The sequence below is a fragment of the Toxotes jaculatrix genome, chromosome 17 (genome assembly GCF_017976425.1).
Source record: "Toxotes jaculatrix isolate fToxJac2 chromosome 17, fToxJac2.pri, whole genome shotgun sequence".
NCBI lineage: Eukaryota > Metazoa > Chordata > Actinopteri > Toxotidae > Toxotes > Toxotes jaculatrix.
In genome coordinates, this window is record NC_054410.1 from 1,691,560 (window position 1) to 1,713,543 (window position 21,984).

Consider the following 21,984-nt stretch of genomic DNA (forward strand, 5'->3'; position numbering starts at 1 on the left):
TAATATAAGGTTTTATTTTTATTTTTATTTATTTATTTATTTATGGAGGCTTGGAAATGCTGAGAGCAGAGATTTTATCTCTGTTGAACTCACAGATATGAAATTAATATCAATCTTTTCATTTTACTGTTGATGAGACAGCAAATAAGCTAATTTCCCCTCATTCAGACTGAGATTATATTGATGGTTGTTGTGTGTGTTTGTATTTAGTGTCATTGTGTGTCTGTGTGCTTCTGCGTCTTTGTATCTGAGTATGTGTGTGAGCACTACAGTGTGTGAGTGTGTATGTGCTGGTTGTCTCCTCGTGTAGAAGCGTTGTGATGATTGTTTTCTGGGTGTCTGAGCTTCAGGCGGTGACACAGTGTCTCCAGCTTCGTGCTGGACTGACAGATTTCTGTCGCTTACACTCATTCGCTCTGACAAATCATCCTAAACTCCTGCGGCAGATTGTCCGAAACCCGGAAAAGAAAAAAATCCACATGACATGGAGGTGGGCGGCCTCTGATCGCTCCCGATCCCTCACAAGAAAAACATTACAGTTTTATTATTGTCACACTAAATCAGTCTGAGTTTAAAAAAAAAACAAACAAAACAAAACAAGACACTGGTGCTTTGTTTGACCCCATCACCAGCTGTTTGGCACCGACTTGTACATTTGCTGTTTTTACTCTACCGAGGAAATATTTCGTCATCCAGCACTGTCAGTGCTGTCAGTCACCAGTGAGGTGAACGGAGGTGAGTCAGCCCTTATTTATTTATTTATTTATGTATTTTCAAATGAAGTTCATTAGATTCTGATCAAATTAGTTTTCATTCAGGTGTTTATACAAACCAGAAAATCTGAATTGAGACACTGTAAAACTTTTCAAAAAATAAATAACTAAATAAAAGTAGTGCAGTGTCTGTCAGTGTGTCGACATTACCTGGTTTCACTGACAGTTTATCAGCAAACAGTTCACAGGCTGCTGTGGGCGGGAGACAAAACAACCACAGCCACTCACTGTGCCGTTCGCTCTGAGACTCCCACAGATAAACCGACTCCTGACCCTCAGACCATCAGGCAAAAACAACAACTCTAACTCTGCTCACGGGTAAACCGTCCTTCACTAATCTCTGCCATAGCTAGCTGATATAACTGACGCTTTACAGCATCTCAGCTGACATGTTTACTGACACCCCGGAAATCTCAGCAGCAGCAGCAGCACTCAAACAGTCCTTTTTATCTGAAGCTCTGTAACTGAACTAACGTCTCTGAACAGACTGATACACACAACATCACTAACTCTTAACTTAATACTGTGTATTAACACTTTGGTGAAGTGGGAAAGTTACGCTACGAAGTCTTGCAACATTTAGATGAATTAGGAAAAGAAACCAACTTTACTTTCACTTAATTGAAGTGGTTTAGCTGTTAACGCCACCTTCACCGTGAAAGTGACGTAGCTGCTGCAGCTGAACAGAAAGACGTCACAGACCTGCCCACACTATTCCACTTACAGGTGATCTCTGGGAGGTGCAGGGACACTGCAGTAATGAGCGCTTAGCAACAATATAGGAGAAAAAAGCTGCTGCCGTCACTAATATGAGATTAGTGCAGCGTCGAGGGGCCAAAATAGACCAAAGCGACTGCGACCGGCACTGATATACTTTCCTTTAGGTGTCACAGTCAGTTTGGAGACAAACTTCCTGCAAAGATTCTCTTCTGCCGATGTCAAAGTGAGACTCTGGCTTTGACAGCATCTGGTCTTCTCTCCCCCAGGCTGCTCCATCAACTCATAAATATGAGGAAATAACGCTCTTCATCTGCTGCCTGTCCTGACCATCACCCATCCACCCCCATCCACCCCCCAAACCTGCCCGATCAGCCCATCTCTCTGTGGCCACCAGCGGGAGAAAACAGAGACAGATTTAAATAAATAGAGCCACGGGGGACAGATGAGGTTGCAAATATAGTAGTGAGATGACAGCTATAAACTGTAGGCTGACTACTCTGATTGAGCCGTCTAGATTCATGGGGTTCCTTATGGGACCAATGAAGTCTAATTTATGGGTTCTATATATAACAGCTTTGGAGTTTGGCTGATGTTCAGAAGCAAGAACATCATTGTGTTCTTTATTCTGTCGTGTCGTGTTTTTTTTGTTTTTTTTTTTTAGCAAATCAGAGGATTTTCTATTTTGGTTTCTTACCTCACCTCAGTTTCTATAAGCAGAGCTACCTACCTACTGTTTGTTCAAGTGGTTTTTTCATTTATAGCTCAGAAAATGTTCCTGTTGCTTTATTCTTTGTTGCGTGCTGGTTGTGGTCGGTTGATTGGCTTCATTTTCTATTGTGCTGACTGATCCTGTGAAAGGTCTTTTATACAGGAGCATCATAGTGACTCATCTGACTGAGGCCACAGCCGTGTGACTGATTGGAATCCAGACCAGGAGCTGTGCTGCGTTTCATTCTGCTGGCTGTCCAAGGCTTTTGTCTGACTCACACCCAGTGCATGCTGGGACAGGAGAGGAGTAACGATATTTTTATTCTGCATTTACAGTGGTTTTATTGTAAAGACACATTAAAGGTGCCATTTGCTATTGCTACATAGCCAACGTTAGCATTAACAGCTGTTTACTTACCAGAAAACTTTGTTCTTTTACTTGCCAAGAGATTTCTCCAGCCAGTCTTAACTCACAGGAGTTAGCATGCTAACCAGATAGCTCCTGCCAGTCTTGTTGTTTTCTGATAGCGATCCACTGCAGCCTCAGGCCTTTGCACACCTGAAGTGGCTGTGATTTGTGAGATTGGAGGTTTGGAAAAGATGAAAAAAAAAGCCCCACCTGATTGAAACCACAGAAAGGTTTGGGGAGAGGCTCTTATCCCTGTGAACAGTTCAATAAATCCTCAGACCAAAACTACAAAATACTATCACCCATTTGACATTTCATGTCGGCTTTTTCCTGATCTGCTGCCGCTGTGGTTAAGGTTTGATCAAGTGTAGGTGTAAAATGTACTTGGTTGTGGTTTGGGAAAGATTGTTCCCCTCAAACCTCCGTCATTCTTTGCGACATTGGCCAACCACTGAATCACCCACTCGCCCAATTAGGAGTCTTGTTGCTGGTGCAGGTGAGAGTTGTGTCTCTGAGCTTTCAGTTCTGGCTCAGTCGTGTAGTCAAAGCCCTTCTCTACCAGCTGACAGGGTCCTGGAAAAGGTCCTGGAGGGTCTTGGAAAGCTGCAAGTTGAATGAACTAAACTGGAACAGTGTTTGACTCACGACTGACACGATACACATTTCTGTCCGTGGCTGTCTCTCTGCCTTTGTCCTTCTCTTTGTTTTTGTCTCTCATGGCTTCGGTGAGATAAATACACTCGGAGCAGAAAAACCGTGGTTCTTTTTCTTTGGGTTTCTTCCTTTTTTCCGTCCACGTCCTCTTTCTCATACACATATACACACTTTATCTCAGAAACACAGTGTCTCTCAGCCGTTGTCTGTCCAACATTTTCCTTTCTTACTTCCCTCTCTTACACTCAACTCACCTGCACTGTACTCTCACTCTTCAGCTGCCTTCTTATCTTGTGGCTCATGTACCATCATCAGATTCCTCCACCTCCTACCAATCCCCATTTTTCAACCCAAAGGGCTTTAAACTTGTTATTTCTTCTCTCCTTTCTTTTGTCATTTTTATTGGCTGGGAGGAGGAGGTGGAAAAAAGAGGGAGAACTATTTCGAGTGAGGTCTCTATGGAAACAGTAGAGTAGCAGCAGAAGGGTAAAGAGGAGCTCGACAGCTCGGCTCGGCAGCGACGACACACGATGGCTTTAAGTTCGAAAAGGGGGGAAACACTCCTGGTCCTCCTCTGCAACACCTCCTGAGCAGTAAAAGCCATCGCTGATGCAGCCTGTCGTCTGCCAGGAGACATCATAACCTTTGCATGTTGTCCTCCTGTCACCCCAACGTGACTCACAGTTCGAGCAATTTTAAATAATCAACAATACGAACAACTCATATCACGGAGAGAAAGCCCAATCTGCTGGTCACTGTAGTTTGTTGGGCTTGGTTTGGACTGCGGTTTTGGTGGTTGCTAATGTTTTGCTTGTTGAATTCTGTTTTACTAGATGCTTTCTTGGTTTGTGGAGGTTGTTTGGGTGTCAGTGTGTAGTCTGTGTCTCCCTGGGTGGCTGCTTGCAGGTGTTGGTGGTTACTTGGTGGTTTCTTTGGTGTTTGCTGGCTAATGGACAGTTGCTGTGGTTTTTTATCAGTGAATGGACATGGAGAAAATGAGAAGATGAAATTGTGACTGACAGGTTTGGTGCATTTGACTGTTGCCAGTGTCATTATTCCAAGCTTAGGTTGTTTGGGTGGAAGCTACAGGTGATTGATAGGAAATAACCTGCAGGGTTTGCTTGTGTGTTTGCGAGATGCTACTTTGTGAATAACAAAAAAAGCAGACGTTATAATCACGATTGATTCTTGATCTATCTGCATCGGTTTCATCCTCCTCCTCTGTCTCCCTGTCCAGCTCTGCTCTACGCCACCATCTTTGGAAACGTGACCACCATCTTCCAGCAGATGTACGCCAACACCAACCGCTACCACGAGATGCTCAACAACGTCAGGGACTTCCTGAAGCTCTACCAGGTTCCCAAAGGCCTGAGTGAGCGGGTGATGGACTACATTGTCTCCACATGGTCCATGTCCAAAGGCATCGACACGGAAAAGGTTAGACTGAAAGGTTAAAAGTCATGTTTGACCAACTGGGTCTGAAAAACACAGACGCTGCAGCTTTTTGCCATTCACACTAAATTCAGAAACCTAAAGTCACATGTGAGGACAGGAAATCTAAATGGAGCCAGTTTCAGCTGAAGCAGCCTCGTATATAACCACACATTTAACCAGACAGCCGCGTCACGATGAGAGAAAGATGCCATAAACAAAGCATCATAACAAAACAAGTGAGAACAGACACAAAACTACCAAAATGCCTCAGAGCCAGTCGCACACTGTTATTACCTCATTTACCCAACACACACTCTGAATAGTGAACTTTCGACCCTCTGCTCATAGTCTGTGGTTGACATTGCAAATGTTTATTATATTATATTACTGAAAAACAGATTAGTGTGATGTATGGTGAAGTTCCAGGTTCTGAGAATAGAAGCTTCAGTGGCTCTGAATGAGTCTGATTCCTTCACAGTCTGAATTCTGAGAAGCCTGAGGTCGATCTTCTGGTCACAGCTTTGTGAGTTAAACACTCGACCAGTTCGGGTTAAAGACGGGGAATCGGCTTTGAAGCTTTGAAACCGTTTTTACAAAATGAATCCAGTGCCGGTGATAGAAAAGTAAGAGAAAAATGTTCTGTCATAAACAAGATTAAGACCAAAGGTATAAATAAAAGTGGTATGGCTAACTGTCAAGTGGTTTCAGTGTCCCACTGTAATTGGCCAGTAGAGCACAGTAATGCTGTAAATTCATTTTTAGGAGGCCTGTTTGGCAGATTCACTGCCTTAATGCTCGGCGGCCTGGCTGTCAGACAGTCAGAGGTTTCTGGTTCCACATGGCTACTGTCAAAAGACCTGTTACAAACTGTAGCTGGCTTTTTTTTTTTAATGTTACTGGAATAGTATTTAACATGATGTAGCTGCTGTCAGGACAGTCGTTTGTCCACATCTCCTGCTCCTGTGTTCGGCTTTTTGTCTTCTTGCTTTACTGTACAGAAACTGGTGACTGACCTTTCTTATCATAAAATAGAAAGTTGGGCAGCTTTCTATGAAAACAAACCCATGTTTCAGCATTTAAATGGTTGGTCCACACTGAGGGGATGTGACACTGACGGCACACGCTTCCACCCTCTGCACTGATTCAGCCTCTGAGATCATTTATCGTTTCAGAATCTGCATCCCGCTTCAACATGAGCTGTAATCCGATCAAGCACAGCACACACTTCACACATACAGCGGTACTGAAGCCGTTTATGAAGCCATGCATCACCTGCAGCATGAGCAGCCCTCAGAGCTGAGCTGAGAAGACAGAAAGCAGAAGCTAATAAAAGCAAACACACATGAAAGTGCAGATTCTTTCTGCTTCGTGTCAGATTAAAACCAGCTTCAGTTTCTTCAGTGTTTCTTCTCCTTCTCTCCGTGTCTTCCTTTTTCTTTTATCAGTCAGGACATTGTAACCTGGGGGGCATACAGTGATTAGTAATAACTGTGGTAAATCATTGATTATTGTTATCAAGCATGAATCTGTCATGTCTTTGTATTGCAAAGTTAAAAATAGCCTCACAGATCACCGCTGTGCACAGAGAGACTTCCCCCTCGGAGTGCTCTCCGAACGCTGTTAGCCTTACATTCTGTTTGATTTCTGACTCTGTTTATTTTTGTGTTCGCTCTGTCGCCTCTGGAGGAACATTAGGAATTCATTCTCAGCGCAGACGTCAGGTTTTTCTTTGCTGATCTGGGAACTGGCCGATCGTAAAGTCCTGACCTCAGACGTTTGTAAGGAGGCGTGTGATGGCTTCAGATGTTGTCGCAGCGTTCACTCATCAATTTCATATAGTGTCCTCGTTATATTTGTCCCCTTTGAATAGGACTTGTTTGTCTTTGTCTCCTATATCTGTCCATTCAATTGCTTTTCCACACTTTCTTTTTCATGTTGGACCAAAAGCCTCCTCCCCATCAATCCTATTTTTGTAGTTTTTGTGGAGATAATAATACACTGTTGAAGAGACAAATTGCGAGTCTTGTGCCCACCCTCAGTATAAATACCTCAGAGTCAGAGCTGGGGCCAATTAGTGAGTATGTTTTGTCACTTTGGGAGCCGTTACACATGCTCAGTCAGCTGTTTATGTGAATACACACCCAAAAAAGACCAGAGGCTCCCAAAAGCGTCTCAGTGCTGCGAATATCCTCCACTTTAAATAGAGCGAAGAAGATTTTCAGAGACTGTTAAACTGTGTTTTGATGTTTCAGAGGCTTTTCGATGATTTATTGTTCCCTTTGGTTGAGGAGGATGGGATAAAATTGTTTTCTCTCTGTTTTACCTAAATGCTTTAGTTAATTAAGCTGGATTTTTCCAAATCTGTGTAATGAGCTGGACAAAAGTATCACAGTTCAGAGTTTAGGCTTTTTGGCAGACAGTTGGTTGTAAAGGGACAGCGAGCTGCAGCAGCTCTCAGCCAGTCTGCTGCCAAATGCTGTGTTATTCAGTCGAAAGCTCCAGAACAGCTACTAAATAGACTCTGAGTTCAGAGTGTTTTGTCCAGAAAAAGCATAAATTACTAATGTGTGTACAGGAGAGCGGTTTCTTACTGGTGAGTTTGTACTTTCATCCTTTTTTTTCCTATAAAGCAAATTCTATGAACCAGTTAACCCTCCAGTACAGAGCTACGTCAGCACTGCATCAGGAATGTAAACGACTCCTGACCTCCATGAAAGTAGGAGAAGGAAGAAGAGGCTGAGTTTTAAAGGATTAGTAGAGAATCATAAAAACGAAAAGCCAAAAACAGCATTTGTAAGGCGTTCACCTTTCTGCTAACTCTCATCAATGAATTAATATTTTCCTCCTGAGGAGGGTTTTTTGTAAACTCCTCATGTCTCTCTGTCCTCCAGGTCTTATCCATTTGTCCCAAGGACATGCGGGCCGACATCTGTGTCCATCTCAACAGGAAGGTATGTATCTGTTGTTTTCTTATGTGCACATCAGCTCCTGGTTCACTGTATAAAAAATGAAATGAGACTGTGGGAGTTTTGTGTGTTCATTCTGTGAAGGGGGGCGGGTTAACAATACAATACACACATCGTAGCTTCATCCACACACAGTTTGAATATTTTTAAAGCCACTGTGTGTGGATGTTTAATCAGGGAACTGACTTTTCTGACAGAATACTTTTTTATTTCTAGAAAAACGAGACACGAGAAAACGACAGAAAGGAAAAAGGACACTTTTTTTTATAGTAAACTCAGAAATGTTCTAATTTTACACCCAGAGGCTTTAACACAGCTGAAATAAGAACAAACTGAGCTTGTTCAAAGCTCTTCGATATTTCATTCTTGGGCATAAAATACAAGCGCTTGCACTTATTTACCTAAATAACACTAAGTCTAAGAATAAAAACTGAAGATGAGATGAGAGAAGACAAAGATAAAAAGCAAATGTCTGTCCTTGGTTGCAGTAACACTGAACACATCCTAACAAAGGGATTTTAGATTCTGGAGATGGACATTCATTCTCTCTCCTCTGAAGACGCACAGGACTGGACCTTGGTGGACTCGGTTACATAACTAAGTGGAGGATAGGTGTGTTCAGAGGCTTCTGGGCAGCGACTGATTCGAGTCCCAAAACTCTGGCTCAGGCTCAAACTGCTGAGCTGGCATTGACCTAAGGACAGCTTCGGTTTCTGTGCTGTGTAACAACACAACAACAATATGTGTCTTTCTATAATAACTCTGTGCACAGAGGGACAGAGATTCTACTGGAATGTGTTTGTTTGCAAAGAAACAGATCAGACAACATTTAGTGATGAAGAGTGAGAGCAACATGCAGCCAAAAGCTGTGCTCATTAAGCACCACCGTCCCACCAAGTCATTAAGAAAAGACAATACATGGTCAAACTAAATTCAATATTCACCCTTCCTTTGAGTAAGTTTGGTAAAGTTTAGTAAACACTGATAAATATGCAGATTTTAAAACTTGAATAATGAAGCCCAGCAGTATGCTAATAAGTGTTAGGAAAAATAAAACTTTTTCTTTTTCTCCAGATAAAATTCTGGTGTCAGTGCAGCTGCTGGTTAAAGACCCGATGACTGAAAACATGAAATACAACACACACAGTGCACATTTCAGCCAAAACTGGACCCGCAACAGTCGCATTAGAGGAATTCTGGGTTTTTTAATCGTCTATCTTCAAACAGTCTCCTCGTTCTTACAGCGTGTGGACCGGTGTCCCCACGAAACAAAGGTCCTTAACTGAAAACACAAAGATGTGACAGTGCAGTCTGAAAGGAGATGTGGTTCTGAGGGATTATCCCCTCACAGACTCACAGTTCAGGGCTTCAGCTGATTGACAGGAAGCGCTGATATAAAAACACAAACCAAGTGAAGGCTTCTCACTGTGAAGGATTATCTCACTGTGTGGAAGCTGGTTTTCAGTTTGCACAGGTGAATGGATATCAGCAAATCACTGCTTCTGCAGGTGGAAGAAGAGACATCCGGAGTCCTGAGACAAATTTAAAGTGAAGACTGGTCTATTTCTTTAAAAGCCCCTCTGGTGTCTCCTGGACGCCGCACTGCTCCTTTCACTGGCACTTTCACTACTTCAGCTTAAACTTTCAACAGTTATTTCATACAGTTTGTATGAAAAAAGTGTGATCAGCAAAATGTTCAGAGCCTTCGACCTGATGGAGTTGATGTGGAAAAGTCACAAGGTCAACAAAATCATTAGGAGTCAAAGATCTCCACCACATAAAGACAAAAAACTGAGAAGTCATAGCTCTGAGGCTTCAGTCGGCACGGGTTGGATTTACAAACGCAGCCTAGCTGACTTTTCAAAGGTCACTGTCTAATGTTGTAAAGTTCAAATAATTAGAGCGGAAAGGTGGAAAATCAGCCTGGTGTTTAGGCAGCCTGACGCCGTGCTGACCCACTGTCCTCTCACTCAGGTGTTCAACGAACATCCAGCGTTCCGGTTAGCCAGCGACGGCTGCCTGCGCTCGCTGGCGGTGGAGTTCCAGACCATCCACTGCGCCCCCGGAGACCTGATATTCCACGCCGGAGAGAGCGTCGACACCCTGTGTTTCGTGGTGTCGGGGTCGCTGGAGGTCATCCAGGACGACGAGGTCATCGCCATCTTAGGTATGTGGTCGTGAAATGTAGTAGATGCTTTTATTGGAGGGAGAACATGTTGTGTTTTCCGGTGACACTGAGAATCAAACTCCAGAAAAACGAATGAATCCTGTGTAAAACTGTTTGTGATTGTAAAACATTAAAACAGTCACAGTAAAAAAAAAACAAGACTCATAAGGAAGGAGGAGAATGTTGGTAGGCTTCTGTAGGAACCTGCAGTAGATGTCAAATACTGTGAATAAACACACAATCAAGCAGCTGACAGCTGAGTCTTCATCACTCACACGACAACATGCTCGACTTTTGAAAATATAAACATTTTACACAGGGGGGAGGGGGGAGGAGCTTGAAAGCTGAGTCACTTCAGTCGTTAAACTCGGGAACAGCCGTCGGCTTATGTTGCTCCCGACTTTCAAGTGTTAAACACAAACACTCGACTCTTATCTGCCGCCGTGCACGTTGCTCTCTGCAGCCTCACACTGTAATATTCATGAGGAGGAGAAGAACCGGAAAGGGAGAATAAGAGGCTAACGCAGATAATGTCAGGGAAAGCGCTTTTTATTGAGACAAGCACAGATAGCGCTGAGGACGAAAATGGCTGCAGCAGCAAGTGCAGCGCACATTCTCATAACCATCAGCAGGCCCCCGGTGAGCGTTTACTGACAGCGAATAACAAGAAGGAAAGATGATTACAGCAGAGAGCCAGGGCAAAGCTGCACCGCCAGTTAGTGTCGTGGAGATCGTTTGGTGTGTGTAAAAGTTTTTTCAGAACTCACACACACACACACACACACACACACACACACACACACACACACACACACACACACACACAGAGACAAACTTTACTGACAACACCACAAAATAATTCAGCCTGACAATATCGGCTCCAGGGAAATTTAAGAATTGGCCATTTACGGTCTCTGTTGCTATTTACGAGTTAACACACATATCCATGTCCAGGAAACTGCCATGTTACTGCCAGTCGGCATCTTTTCTTTTTGCCGACATCATCTGTGTTAACTTGACGTTGCAATATTATGGAAGATGGTGATTCAGGACGGCACCTGTAGAAACTGCTGCAGCCAGACTGTGGTCTGTAATGTTAGCTGCAAGATAATGATCCACTGTGTTAAAGCTATAGATGAACTGCATCTATGATGCCGGAGGAAGGAGGAGGGGAGAAGGAGGGAGGACATTAAGGAGATAAAAAATATAAAAGAAGAATTTGGAAAAAACAAAAATACAAACGGCAGAACGTAGAGAGGAAGAGAAGAAAATAAAATATCACGGCAGAAAATAAATATTGTTAGAGAGGGATGAGAGGAGGAGAGAGAGGAAGGAAGAGAAGAGGAAGTGCAGAGACCGTTTCTCCAGCTTCTCCATTTTCCACTTCCTAAACCTCATTAGGAGTCTGAGTCAGACGAGGCAGCAGTCAGAGGTTCATAAAAAGCACATTAGATGTTTGATAAATTGCTTCATCACACTGAGGACGTTCATCAATAATTCGTCAGACGGTGTCATCGGGAGCTGCTGTTGCTGTGGATTATTATCACACAGCAGAATATTTTCCCAACATATCTGGAGTTTCCCGCTCGTTTCTGGTGAGTTTCCTCCAAACTGTGAGGCTCACGTTTGGAATGATGCTTCATGCTTAAAGCGTCAGTGTCTCACAGAGAAGCTTCGGGTTGGAGTCTTTCTCAGAACACTTTTAAAAGTTTGCAGAATGATATTGGAAACTGCATCAAAGTGCCAGTTATGTTGCAGCCCCTTTTTAATTTGATTCATCACACCCTTCCAAAGCTTTTATTTCATTTCACTTCATTTACTTCACTCAAGAGCTTCCAAATTATTTTATACCATCAACCCTCTCAAATGCATCTGAATTAGACCTTATATAATAAGAAATTACATAAATTCTCAAGAAGTGGGTGAAGCTTTTCTTCTGTCACTCAGCTAAGAAGAATCATATTTACCATTAGAGACAGAACTTTTATTTCAGATTTCCCCTGTTTTCTAAGTGCACTGTTTATATGTAAGATATTCCAGTGAGAGCACTCACTGTTTGCTGTTGCTGCTGTTTGCAGTTAATGCAGAGTCAACAGTGCGTTTGATTTTAAAAGACTTGGCTGCACCTTCAGGGAGCAGAGTCAGTCTGTAAGGTGTTCAACATCCACAGTTTCATTACTGACATGAATGAATGAAACCAATGAGCGAATGAAGAAAATAACAGAGAGAGAAACTCTGAAAATGATTTGGAGTGAATCACACTGTGTTGCTAAATACAGCAGATTGTTAGTGGAACTTGTTGGCAGCGTAACACGATTTTCTAACTAGCATCATAAACTTTATCGCCTCAGACCAGATAATCACACCAGCTGATGCTGGTGCAGAGGTGAATCATTCAGATGCACTGAATGCTACACTCCTGTAGTTTCTGCGGTTGCCGTGGTCACACAGTGAGCCGTGGCGACCATATCGGAGAGATGAAGTGTAACTCCGAAAGTCGTGCATGTTCACGAGAGCAGCGGCCGCCATCTGTCTTCGCTGCCACTGTGTTTAAACTGAAAACCATGGAGACGGCGACGATCTTGATTAGACTAAAGGTCAGTTCCAGAAGTCTAAACCCAGACTTCTGGAACTGACCTTTTTATATTCAAACAGATCCCACCCACGGTTTTTTTCAGTCAGTATTTAAGTAGAAATTAAGGGAAATTGAAGAGTTTCTTTTGTGACAGACCTCGACTCTGTGTGTGTTGTATCGAGGCACGAGCTGAGTGGAACCAAACCGTCCTTCCTTCGTGTTGTCTATGAAACCACGGCTTTTCATCGACCTCTGTCGAGGACCCTTCGGAGTCCACAGGCTCCATTTTGAGTAACAACTGAACTCTGACGCTAATTGGATAGCTTGCAAGTTGTTGTCAAACTTTGTGTTGCATAGCAACCAGAGAAATGCTCCAGTCCTTAGGAGCGATGCTCACCGCTGCAGTTTGTGTTTGAGCAGGAGAACAAAGCTTCTGCCTGAGAGCACTGAGAGGGAGAGGAGGGTGGAGGGATCAGGAGGTCAGTGCAGACGGAGGGAGAAGGACAAGGTGGTAGGAGGAGGAGAGAAGAGCTGGAATGAAAAGTAAAGGTTGAAGGAGAGAGTGGATGTAAGGAGAGCGAGATAAGGGTTTTGTCTGTGTGTGTGTGTTCACAGCATATGAAGGAGGCGTCGTTCTAAAAAATCACTTCCCTCCTGGAAGTTTTCCTCAGCGTCGTGTCAGCCGAGCCGTTCTCAGCCAACTTCCTTTTTCTCCCGTGGTGAAAAGTAAAGGAAGCCGAGCCAGCAGCAGAGCTCATGCTGGGAAACAGAAAGCAGGAGAGGGAGAGAGAGGAAAGGAGGGATGATAGGCAGGACAAAAAGAAAAATGTTTTTCAGTGTTTTCACCATTTATCACGTTCAAGTGGTTTCAGCTTAGAAGCTGCCATTTGTCATAGTTTTGAATGTAGTGTGTGGATGGATGGAGGTAGAGGGACAGGAGCAGTTTCCAGAACGTTCTCTCTTAATCACACTCATAAAGAAAAATATCATTTATAGTGATAAGTTATAAGGAAACATGAAAATATGAACTTCGGTCGTAAGATCACGTTCAGTTTACAGATACTTCTCCTGCAGCTGGTTTTCTTTATTCCAGTCACCAACTGCAGGACAGAGCTGAGAGTTTTTGCCCCACGATGGTATAGCAGTAGCTTCATCTGTTGCCAGGTTACCTGTCGCCTGGTAATCATGCTGTGAGAGTCGGACAGCGTGTGTCAGACTCTTTATCAGACCTGACCGGACTGGATTTCCTCTTGGAGCAGCTGCTGTAGACGACTCTCTTTTCGTTGCTCATGTTTTCTGCTCGTTCCACGTTAACCAGAGTTTTAAATGCATCACTTCATGCCCAGCTACCACAGTGGACACAGGCACAGACGTGCACGTGCAGCGACTTTAAATGCACACGTACACATGCTCTCCGTTCTCATAGGCTTTGCAGTGTTTCTCTCTTAACACACAGGAACAGACTGCATGATATGAGCAGTTGCTGAGCACAGTAGGGGACAGAAAGATGGAGGGAGGGACAGCAGAGGATAGGAAGAGAGATTTTTTTTGGATTCTCACCTGCTCAAATGATCTTTTTCTTGTTTCAAACCAAATTAAGCTCGTGAAGGAGGAGGAGGAGGAGGAGGAGGATGGGAACAGGGACAAAAGAAAAGATGTAGGGAACTGCAGGAGGAAGGGGGAGGACTTTGGAGAAAGAGAAAAAAGGGGGAATGATGTGGAAAAAGAAGGATGAATAGAAAGAGGAGCAGATGGAGGCAGAAGAAAAGGTAAGTTGATGGTTTAGTAGAAAGAGTAGAGGGACAGAGAGAAGAGTAGGATGGACAGAGAGGTGATTTAAAAGGAAAGGAGACAAGGAAGGGATGAAGGAACAGAGGACTGGAAGTAAGATGAGGAGATGGGGGGGGGGGGGGGGGGGGGGGTTTAAAGCTGCTGATTTCCCCAGGCTGAGCAGTGAGGCCGCTTCCCAAGGCTGTTACACACTCTGCTCTCATTAGTGTCCAATGGCATGAGGTGTACACAAACACAGACACACACACACACACACACTTTAGCTGTAAAGTAAAGCAGCTTTGATGCGTAACACTGAGAGCAGATCTCAGTCAGTCACATGGGTCAGTTTGTCCTGACTAAACAGATTCAGACTGTGGAGGCTTGGTGCTGCGATGCTGCAGCTTCCCCAGTCACATTAGACCAGCAGCACCCAGACAGAGGTCCAGTAAGCCAGCTGACTCTGGTCGGAAGTGGTGACCAAGTCATGTGTTGCACTGACTAACAGCTGGAGGAAGAAACTCTCAGCCTGAGCTCAATTTATCAGAACGTGAGAAACATCAGTCTGTTAGCTCAGGTGGTAAACGTGCACAGTAAGGCTGAATTTAAGAAGAGACCACGAATGTTACCTTGGAAACAGCTGTTTCTGTTACAGCCCCAGTAAAAACCAAGTGGATGGAGCCAAATCCATCTGCCAGAGTTTGCTCACGATCATATGTTCAGTAAAACTTCTCACAGATGTGTGCAGCTGTGAGCTGTCACCTTAAATCACAGCAGAGACGGGTCTGGGTTATGCTGTAAAGTATCGAGGTAAAGTTTCTGTATTTACTGAGCTTTCTGCTGTTTCACTTTTAGTTTGCCAAAGTAGATTCAAAACCATGAAGTTAAAATATCTGAGTGATCATATATGTACTGAGTGTAAACCAAACAACAGGGCTGTACTACAACCTGCATTTAATCAGAGGAGTCTTATAAAGCAACATAAAACCTGACAGTACGGCACCTCGGTAAGGTGTTGGTCTTTCAGCCTTGACAGAACAGTTGGATAAACAGACGACCACCAGCCCGTTAGCCTGCATTATCTATTGATGATTTCTCTTCTGCTCTCGCTGTGAAAAAAATTCACTCACTTTTCTTTTTTTTTTTTTGTTGTGCTGAAATGATGAGCTGATTAATGTCTTAATCCATTATTCATGCTCGGTTATGAGAAGGGGATTTTGGTCTGGCCTTCTATTCACACAGCAATATGTTCTGGCCCGGTGAGCAATACGTCAGCAGTGAGCAGGAGGAGATGAGCCTCCAACCACATATGAGTCTGGCTACGTTACAAGATCCAGTAATAAGAGTCGGTGCAGGGCTGTTTAGATGTGACACGGATTAGAAGAGGAATCTGTGAAAGGGACAGTGATGAAAGGAAACGTGCACCACAGAGAGTCATGTGAAATTTCTTCACTACCATCTTAAGACAGATATCGTCTTTCTGAAAGTACAGACGTCTCACATTATGTCCAATCCAAAGTGTGTGTACTTGCCATCCATGATTTCTTCCCTCATAATCAGATGGAATACATCACTGCAAAAAAACATCAGAAACACATGAAGTTGTCAAAGTGAAATTCAGCGGCGCACTTCATACAGACGCCGGCCTTCAGTCCCTCGCTCGGACGTTGGTCAGTCTGCTGCTCAGAATGAAGACGTGAGGATTTAATGGAGTTAAATCAAGGTCAAACTGATGTCATGGAGCTGAAGTTTATGGATTAAAGTTTATTGTTGGAGTAGCTGATAGCAGCTCAGCCCAGCAGCTAAGTGTGGCTTATTGATTTGCAGGTGAAAGCCCCTCTGGCTCTCTCCTAAAACTGGACTGTTGCATTTCATTTACAGTTTTAAGTGTTTTAGTTTACAGCTTTTATTTCAGTGGCGTTCCGATGACTCTGTTTTCAACATGCAAAACATGCCACACGATCTCTGGGAAAAAGTAAAATCCTTTGTATAAATCCCAGTGTTATTCACAGGTTTCAGAGTGAGATGCCACCACACTGACTGCGACTTGTTTACTTCTTCAACCCAAATTCCTGCACTAACGGCTTCTGCTGGTTGGGTGATTATCAAACGTTAGAGTTTTCTACAGCTATAATTCATCACAGTTAGCAGGACATACAAACATTTGCATATTAATCTTGAAGGAAAATTTTTTTTTATCAAATAATTCCTCCAGCCGCCATGATGTAAAGCTCATATGAATACGTGCTGTGAGGACCAGACACAGCAGCATTTGGTTAATTAATACATCAGTTATCTTAATTAATGGTCTCATTAGCATAAGTGGTTATGATTAATATCAAGCTGATCATGCTGGGACTTTTGAGCACATCAAGTTCCTCTGGTTGAGAACAGAACGAGCTTCTTTATTGCGTTTTCGGAGGTGAACACATTGAGAACTCATTAATCAATCACATCGATCGACTTCTAAAAATGGAAAAATTTTAAGTGTTTTCAGACTAAAGCTTTGGTTGGACCAAGACTTGTCTGAAGTCTGGGAGTAAAAGTACAATTACTGAATAGCAGTGGTACTCCTCGTACTGTAAGGCCTGTTAATGCTGCTGTTGGTGAATATCAGTGTCACAGCAGCTGTACAACTGTCTCCACCCACTCAGCTTTGCAGGATAATGGCCTGACAGGGGTTAGAGCAGCATCAGCAACCAGCTGTAAGCAGCAGCCCGAAATGCCTCTTACTGGACCGACGTCTGGCGAGCTGCACAGCGAGATAAAGCAGGACGAGGGTACGCACCCGCCCACAGGCAATTTCTTTTTCTGCTGATGGAGGATACGGGCTGCGGCCGCGCTCAGTGTCATCAACACGTTCGTCAGGATGTTAACTGTGAGCTGATCCCAAGCAGACGAGAAAATCTGCCACATAGTTCATTTAAAACCAACACGCTTCTGTGAATACATTCTAACGGATAATACAACAGTGATACCTGAGACAGCGTGCGATCACACCTTCAGCTGTTTGACTTTATTTTATATTGAGGCTGAGATGTGACTGTGTGTCCCGTCGGTCCTGCTGGATCCCAGTGGGGTCGCGTCACAGGGGGACGGGGATGATATGGGATCAACAAACCTCGGCAGTAAATGAAGCAGTGAGGAATCGAGATCTGCCGAAGCTGTTTGAGTGTGGTCAGAATAAACAGAGCAGAATGTTACATGGTGCAAGGACCTGTTCACTGTTACACACTCATCAGTGTGGAGTGTGTAACAGTGAACAGTCCCTGTGAGCCTGGCGAGAGGGGTCATGGCACCGATGTATCCGTCTCCACCCGTCCAATCATACCAGTCCTCACTGTGATTTTTAACCCCGGTGTAAATATCACACTGGGTGCACACACAGACACCACCACCTCCTAACCATGTCCCCAGCCGGTGCGACCAAGTCCACATCCAGACGGCTAATTGGCGAGGAGCTGCAGGTCTCTGGGGAGCTCATTCCGGATGATTCCTGCCGCCCGAGCCGCCGTTGGATGTTTGGAGAGAAGGGGACCCTCAGGCACACAGAGGAGGGATTGTCGAGATGAGATCCGCACACTCGCAGTGACACACACACACTCTGCCGGCGTTTTGCGACGACAGTGTGTTACGTCGGTTACTCAGGGTGTTGTGACAGCTTGTGGACAGCGTGGACTGCTTTTCGTCACATCCTCTGTGGGTCAGCTGTCAGAAAAGTGCTGAGCTGACGGCCGTGGCAGATTTGACACAGGTTTGAGGCCTGATTAGCCCAGATTTGACTTTTCCTGTGTCTGTTACAGCCAGAGTGTGAATGGATCTCTTCAGGGAAAAGTTTGTTCCATTTACTGCTTTTCACAAAGTTCTTTGCACGATATCATTTTCCTCTGCTTTCTCTTTTTCTGCATTTTATGCCTCACTGTGTGTTATCGATTGCAAACAGTGTTATTAAAGCCTGTGGACTTTATTAATCCGCTTCCACTTTCTCTTAATAACACTCAGCAGCTTCTGATGACATGTGAAACACTTTACGATTCTTCACATGACAAACCTCACCGTGGCGTTGCCCAGGAGATGCTCGCCAGTGTAAACATGGGTACATCTGCTCTGGGTGATTAGCATGGGGGAATTTATGCTGGCAGTTGATAAGTCAAATGTCCAGGTGGCTGCAGTTGGGTTGAGACCAATGGAGGACAGCAGGTCAGTTTGAGGGCGTCAGCGCTTCGAGCTCGAGAGCTTTGTTTATCTTGGTGTTTTTGCAAGAAAGTTCAAAATAAAAATATAAAATCCACAATCCAAAAGCCACAAAACAACAACAAAAAAAAACATTCAGAGAAAATCTCAATGTGTTACAGCAAACTCTGTTTGATCGACAGGAAAAAAAAACTGTACCAGTGTGGAACAGTTTGAAATGTCAGTGGGGTTCTGCGATGAAAGTTCAGGAGAAAAGGTTTTCGTGTTTCCCTGATCTGTTCTCCTCACAGCAGTGTTCGCTCTGACTGACAGCTCTCTCTGAAACACGCCAAACCTCAGACCTCCAGCAGATAAACCACACGTACTAATCCATCCCCGGAAGAATCTCCCTCTCAGTGCAGTCTGTTCTTACTTTTCATGGCTCCACCTCCGTTTTTGTTCTGTCAAACCACCACTTTTTTTTTTTAAATTGTTTTTTAATTTTGCTGTGAGTCCAGTTTTTAATGAGCACACCATCTTTTCTCTGTCTCTGCCGTGTTTTCTCTCTTTCATTCCACTCGGATGAATGTTGGTTCTGAAACTGATGAAATAGCTGTAACTGCACCTGTTACATGTCTCATATCAGCGTCTGAGCGTGTGCACGGTGAAATCAGCAGCTCTGGTTGCTAAGGCCAGGTAAAACTGTTGCTAAGGACAGAAAAGAGTGGAAGTGTGTGGTTTATGCAGAGATGCAGGAGGTTTTCAGTGTTTTACAGTCAGCGTATGTCCGTGCAGCTGGTGCCAGTGCCACCCTGTTTTTCATTAACGTCACATGACCTGCCTCCTTCTACTCCTTCTCCTAATTTTCTAACATTTTCACTTACTCAGTTCATCAGTACGATGTGATGCACTGGTCCCATAGAAGATGCCACTGTCTCAGTCTGTTATCACATCTCAGCTGCTGAACCTTGACTTGACTTTTTAGAATTTAAAATAAATTCCGTACGACTCCTGTTGGTTTTATCTGGGGTGTCACCGTTATCAGCATGTATCAGTAATAATAACGACTCCGATCTTCCTCGTCTTGTTTGCTGTTCTCGCAGGTAAAGGTGATGTGTTTGGAGACGTCTTCTGGAAAGAAACCACGCTCGCACACGCGTGTGCTAACGTCCGAGCGCTGACATACTGCGACCTCCACGTCATCAAGAGAGAAGCCCTGCTCAAGGTGCTGGAGTTCTACACGGCCTTCGCCAACTCCTTCTCCCGCAACCTCATCCTCACCTGCAACCTGCGCAAGCGGGTAAGGTTTCCCGCCGAGCACAGTACAGACACACACACACCTCAACGTTAACTTCACACACATTACATTTGTACTCAGCCTCATACTCTGTCTGAGGAGCCGTTTGATGACTGATGAGTGACATCAGCTTTTTGTTAGATGGTCTCTGTGTAATGACTCTTGTTTTCACTCTGCCTGCACACAGTTTGCCCACAGTGGAAATTAACACTGAGGATTTGCTGGTTCATTCAGGGAGTGACAGTAAACAGCAAGGTGTCCCAGTATAAACACCACAGAGCGGCTTCATTAGAGCCAACGTCCACTGTTTTTAGCTGGTTAGACTGAGAAGAGGTGACTGAGAGGTTCTGGTTTTACTTCTGGGATCTGTCACGTTGTCCATCTACAGTCTTCCATAACAGAATTTGAAGCTCTGTGATTGGTTGCTTGTGACTGAAATGCACCTTGGGAGTCGTAGTTGACTCCTCTCCTGTCGTTTTTATGTCCACAGGCTTGTAGCTTTGACTTTTTGTGAAAGTCTAACACAGCTGCTCGTTTTTTTTTGTGTTTTTTTTTTTGTGCACATGATCCAAGCGGGAGAGTCTCGTGTTCGTCCGAGCTCGTTCCAGCTGTCAGTCACCAAACACCGTCCACGCAGAAAATGAACGGCACTTTATTAAAGAAAGCTGAGATGTCCAGTGGGAAATCTCAGAGGAAAATCAGGGATTGAGGGGTTGAAACAGTCAGTGAGAGGATAGCTCTTTTCATTTTTCATAGATTTTTGTTATTTCCCTACCTTTGTGAGAACAGGAGGGTATGAAAGAAGAGACATGAGCGTACGAACCTAATCACACACACATTCAGAGGCAGGCCATCTGACCTGACGTAACCTCCAGTTTTCCTGCCTCCACTCACACATCTTCTGCTTTTCTCTCATAACAAGTCTGTTGTTGTTTACCTGTCCCTGAGCTGTTTTTCATACTTCATATTTTCTCCGCTCAATAGGTCTTCCTCTCAGCGTGCCTCAGACACAATAAATTATACATAGGATACAGGTAGCCTCATTATGTCCTGCGCCCTTTCGCCGGCTCTAACTGACGTCCTAGCAGGCAGGCTCTTCTCCCGCAGCAGCAGATTTCATACACGCTGTTTGTTTGTTAGCTTTAAGTTCATTCGTTTATCCGTTCTCAGGCGTTGTTGTCGTCTCTGTCTCTTCAGTAACAACAGATATTAATTAAAATAAAAACATATACTGCAATGAATATACATTACATTTACAATATACATATTGATCTCACTCAAAGCACTCCTGTGCATAACTACAACCTCACAGATCCGACAGCACTGTGAAAGTGTTTAATAAAGTGCCTCTGAAAAACACTTTATTTGTTCACGGGTCTGTAATGTCTTTATAATTTCATAGAACATTTCCTGGAAATATGGTTGTAATTGGGTATTAGTTATACAGAAAACAGAGACTTGAGCATGTTGATGACCTGCTGTGCACTGATCAAAACGCTCTCCAGGTCCTGAGAGTAATGGAATTAATGAATTGTTAGTGCCCCGGTTAAATTGTCACCATTTTTCCTGTGATTAGCATCAAATGACTTTGTTCTGTCCAAGAACCTTCTTTTAAATTTGTGCATATAATCAAAAATACAACAAAGTAAATGACTGGCCCCTAAAACATTGTGTAGCTTTATTTCTGTTGAGACACCAGAGCTGGAGGAACATTTTTGGTTTACGGGTTACAGACCTCATCAGCTACTCATAAAACTTCAGCTTCAGTTTTCAGATTTATTTTTGAAAGGACAGATGCTCATTTTCGCTGTGTCCCCAGTGTGTCGTTAACGCTGATTACACAGCGGCAGGTCACATACAAATGTGCTACGTGAAGCTTTAAAATGAGTTAAAGAGTAAAACTACCATTAGGAAGAGAAAATGGCTCCTGTTTTAAACCCAATCTCCCTTCATCATGTGCTGGAGACGCCACCTGCTTCAAAAGAATGTGTCTTGATTCATGAACATGCCTTTAAACAAGCTTAGCTGCTCCGGGAACAAATGAAATGATCCCACATCTTTGGCAGACACTCTGTCTAAACTGAGTTAATTGCTCAGATGTACACCTTTGTGTGTGTGTGTGTGAGTCTGTGTGTGTGTGTGTGTGTATGTGAGTGTGTGTGTGTGTGTGTGTGTGTGAGCAGCAGTAATCTGACTCAGTGATGCCTCCTGTAAACAGAGAACAGAAATAGTGATGTGGGCAGAGCTCTTCCTCCTCTCCTCAGTTAGCTCTTTTGTTCCCGGGATGCGTGACAGCTGCTCGAGCGCTGCCGTGATGAAGATAAACAACTTGTCGTGG

General features: G+C 43.9%; 1 protein-coding gene across 3 annotated transcripts in view; it reads left to right on the forward strand.

The window, feature by feature from the left end:
• Positions 1-21,984, forward strand: part of kcnh5b (potassium voltage-gated channel, subfamily H (eag-related), member 5b) — a 96,888-nt gene that overhangs the window by 52,726 nt on the left and 22,178 nt on the right. For all 3 annotated transcript variants that reach the window (XM_041060508.1, XM_041060509.1, XM_041060510.1), the window contains exons 9-12: positions 4,502-4,701; positions 7,590-7,649; positions 9,639-9,831; positions 19,453-19,649. In XM_041060508.1, coding sequence (XP_040916442.1) covers positions 4,502-4,701; positions 7,590-7,649; positions 9,639-9,831; positions 19,453-19,649 — 650 coding nt within the window. The remainder of the gene's footprint in view (positions 1-4,501; positions 4,702-7,589; positions 7,650-9,638; positions 9,832-19,452; positions 19,650-21,984) is intronic.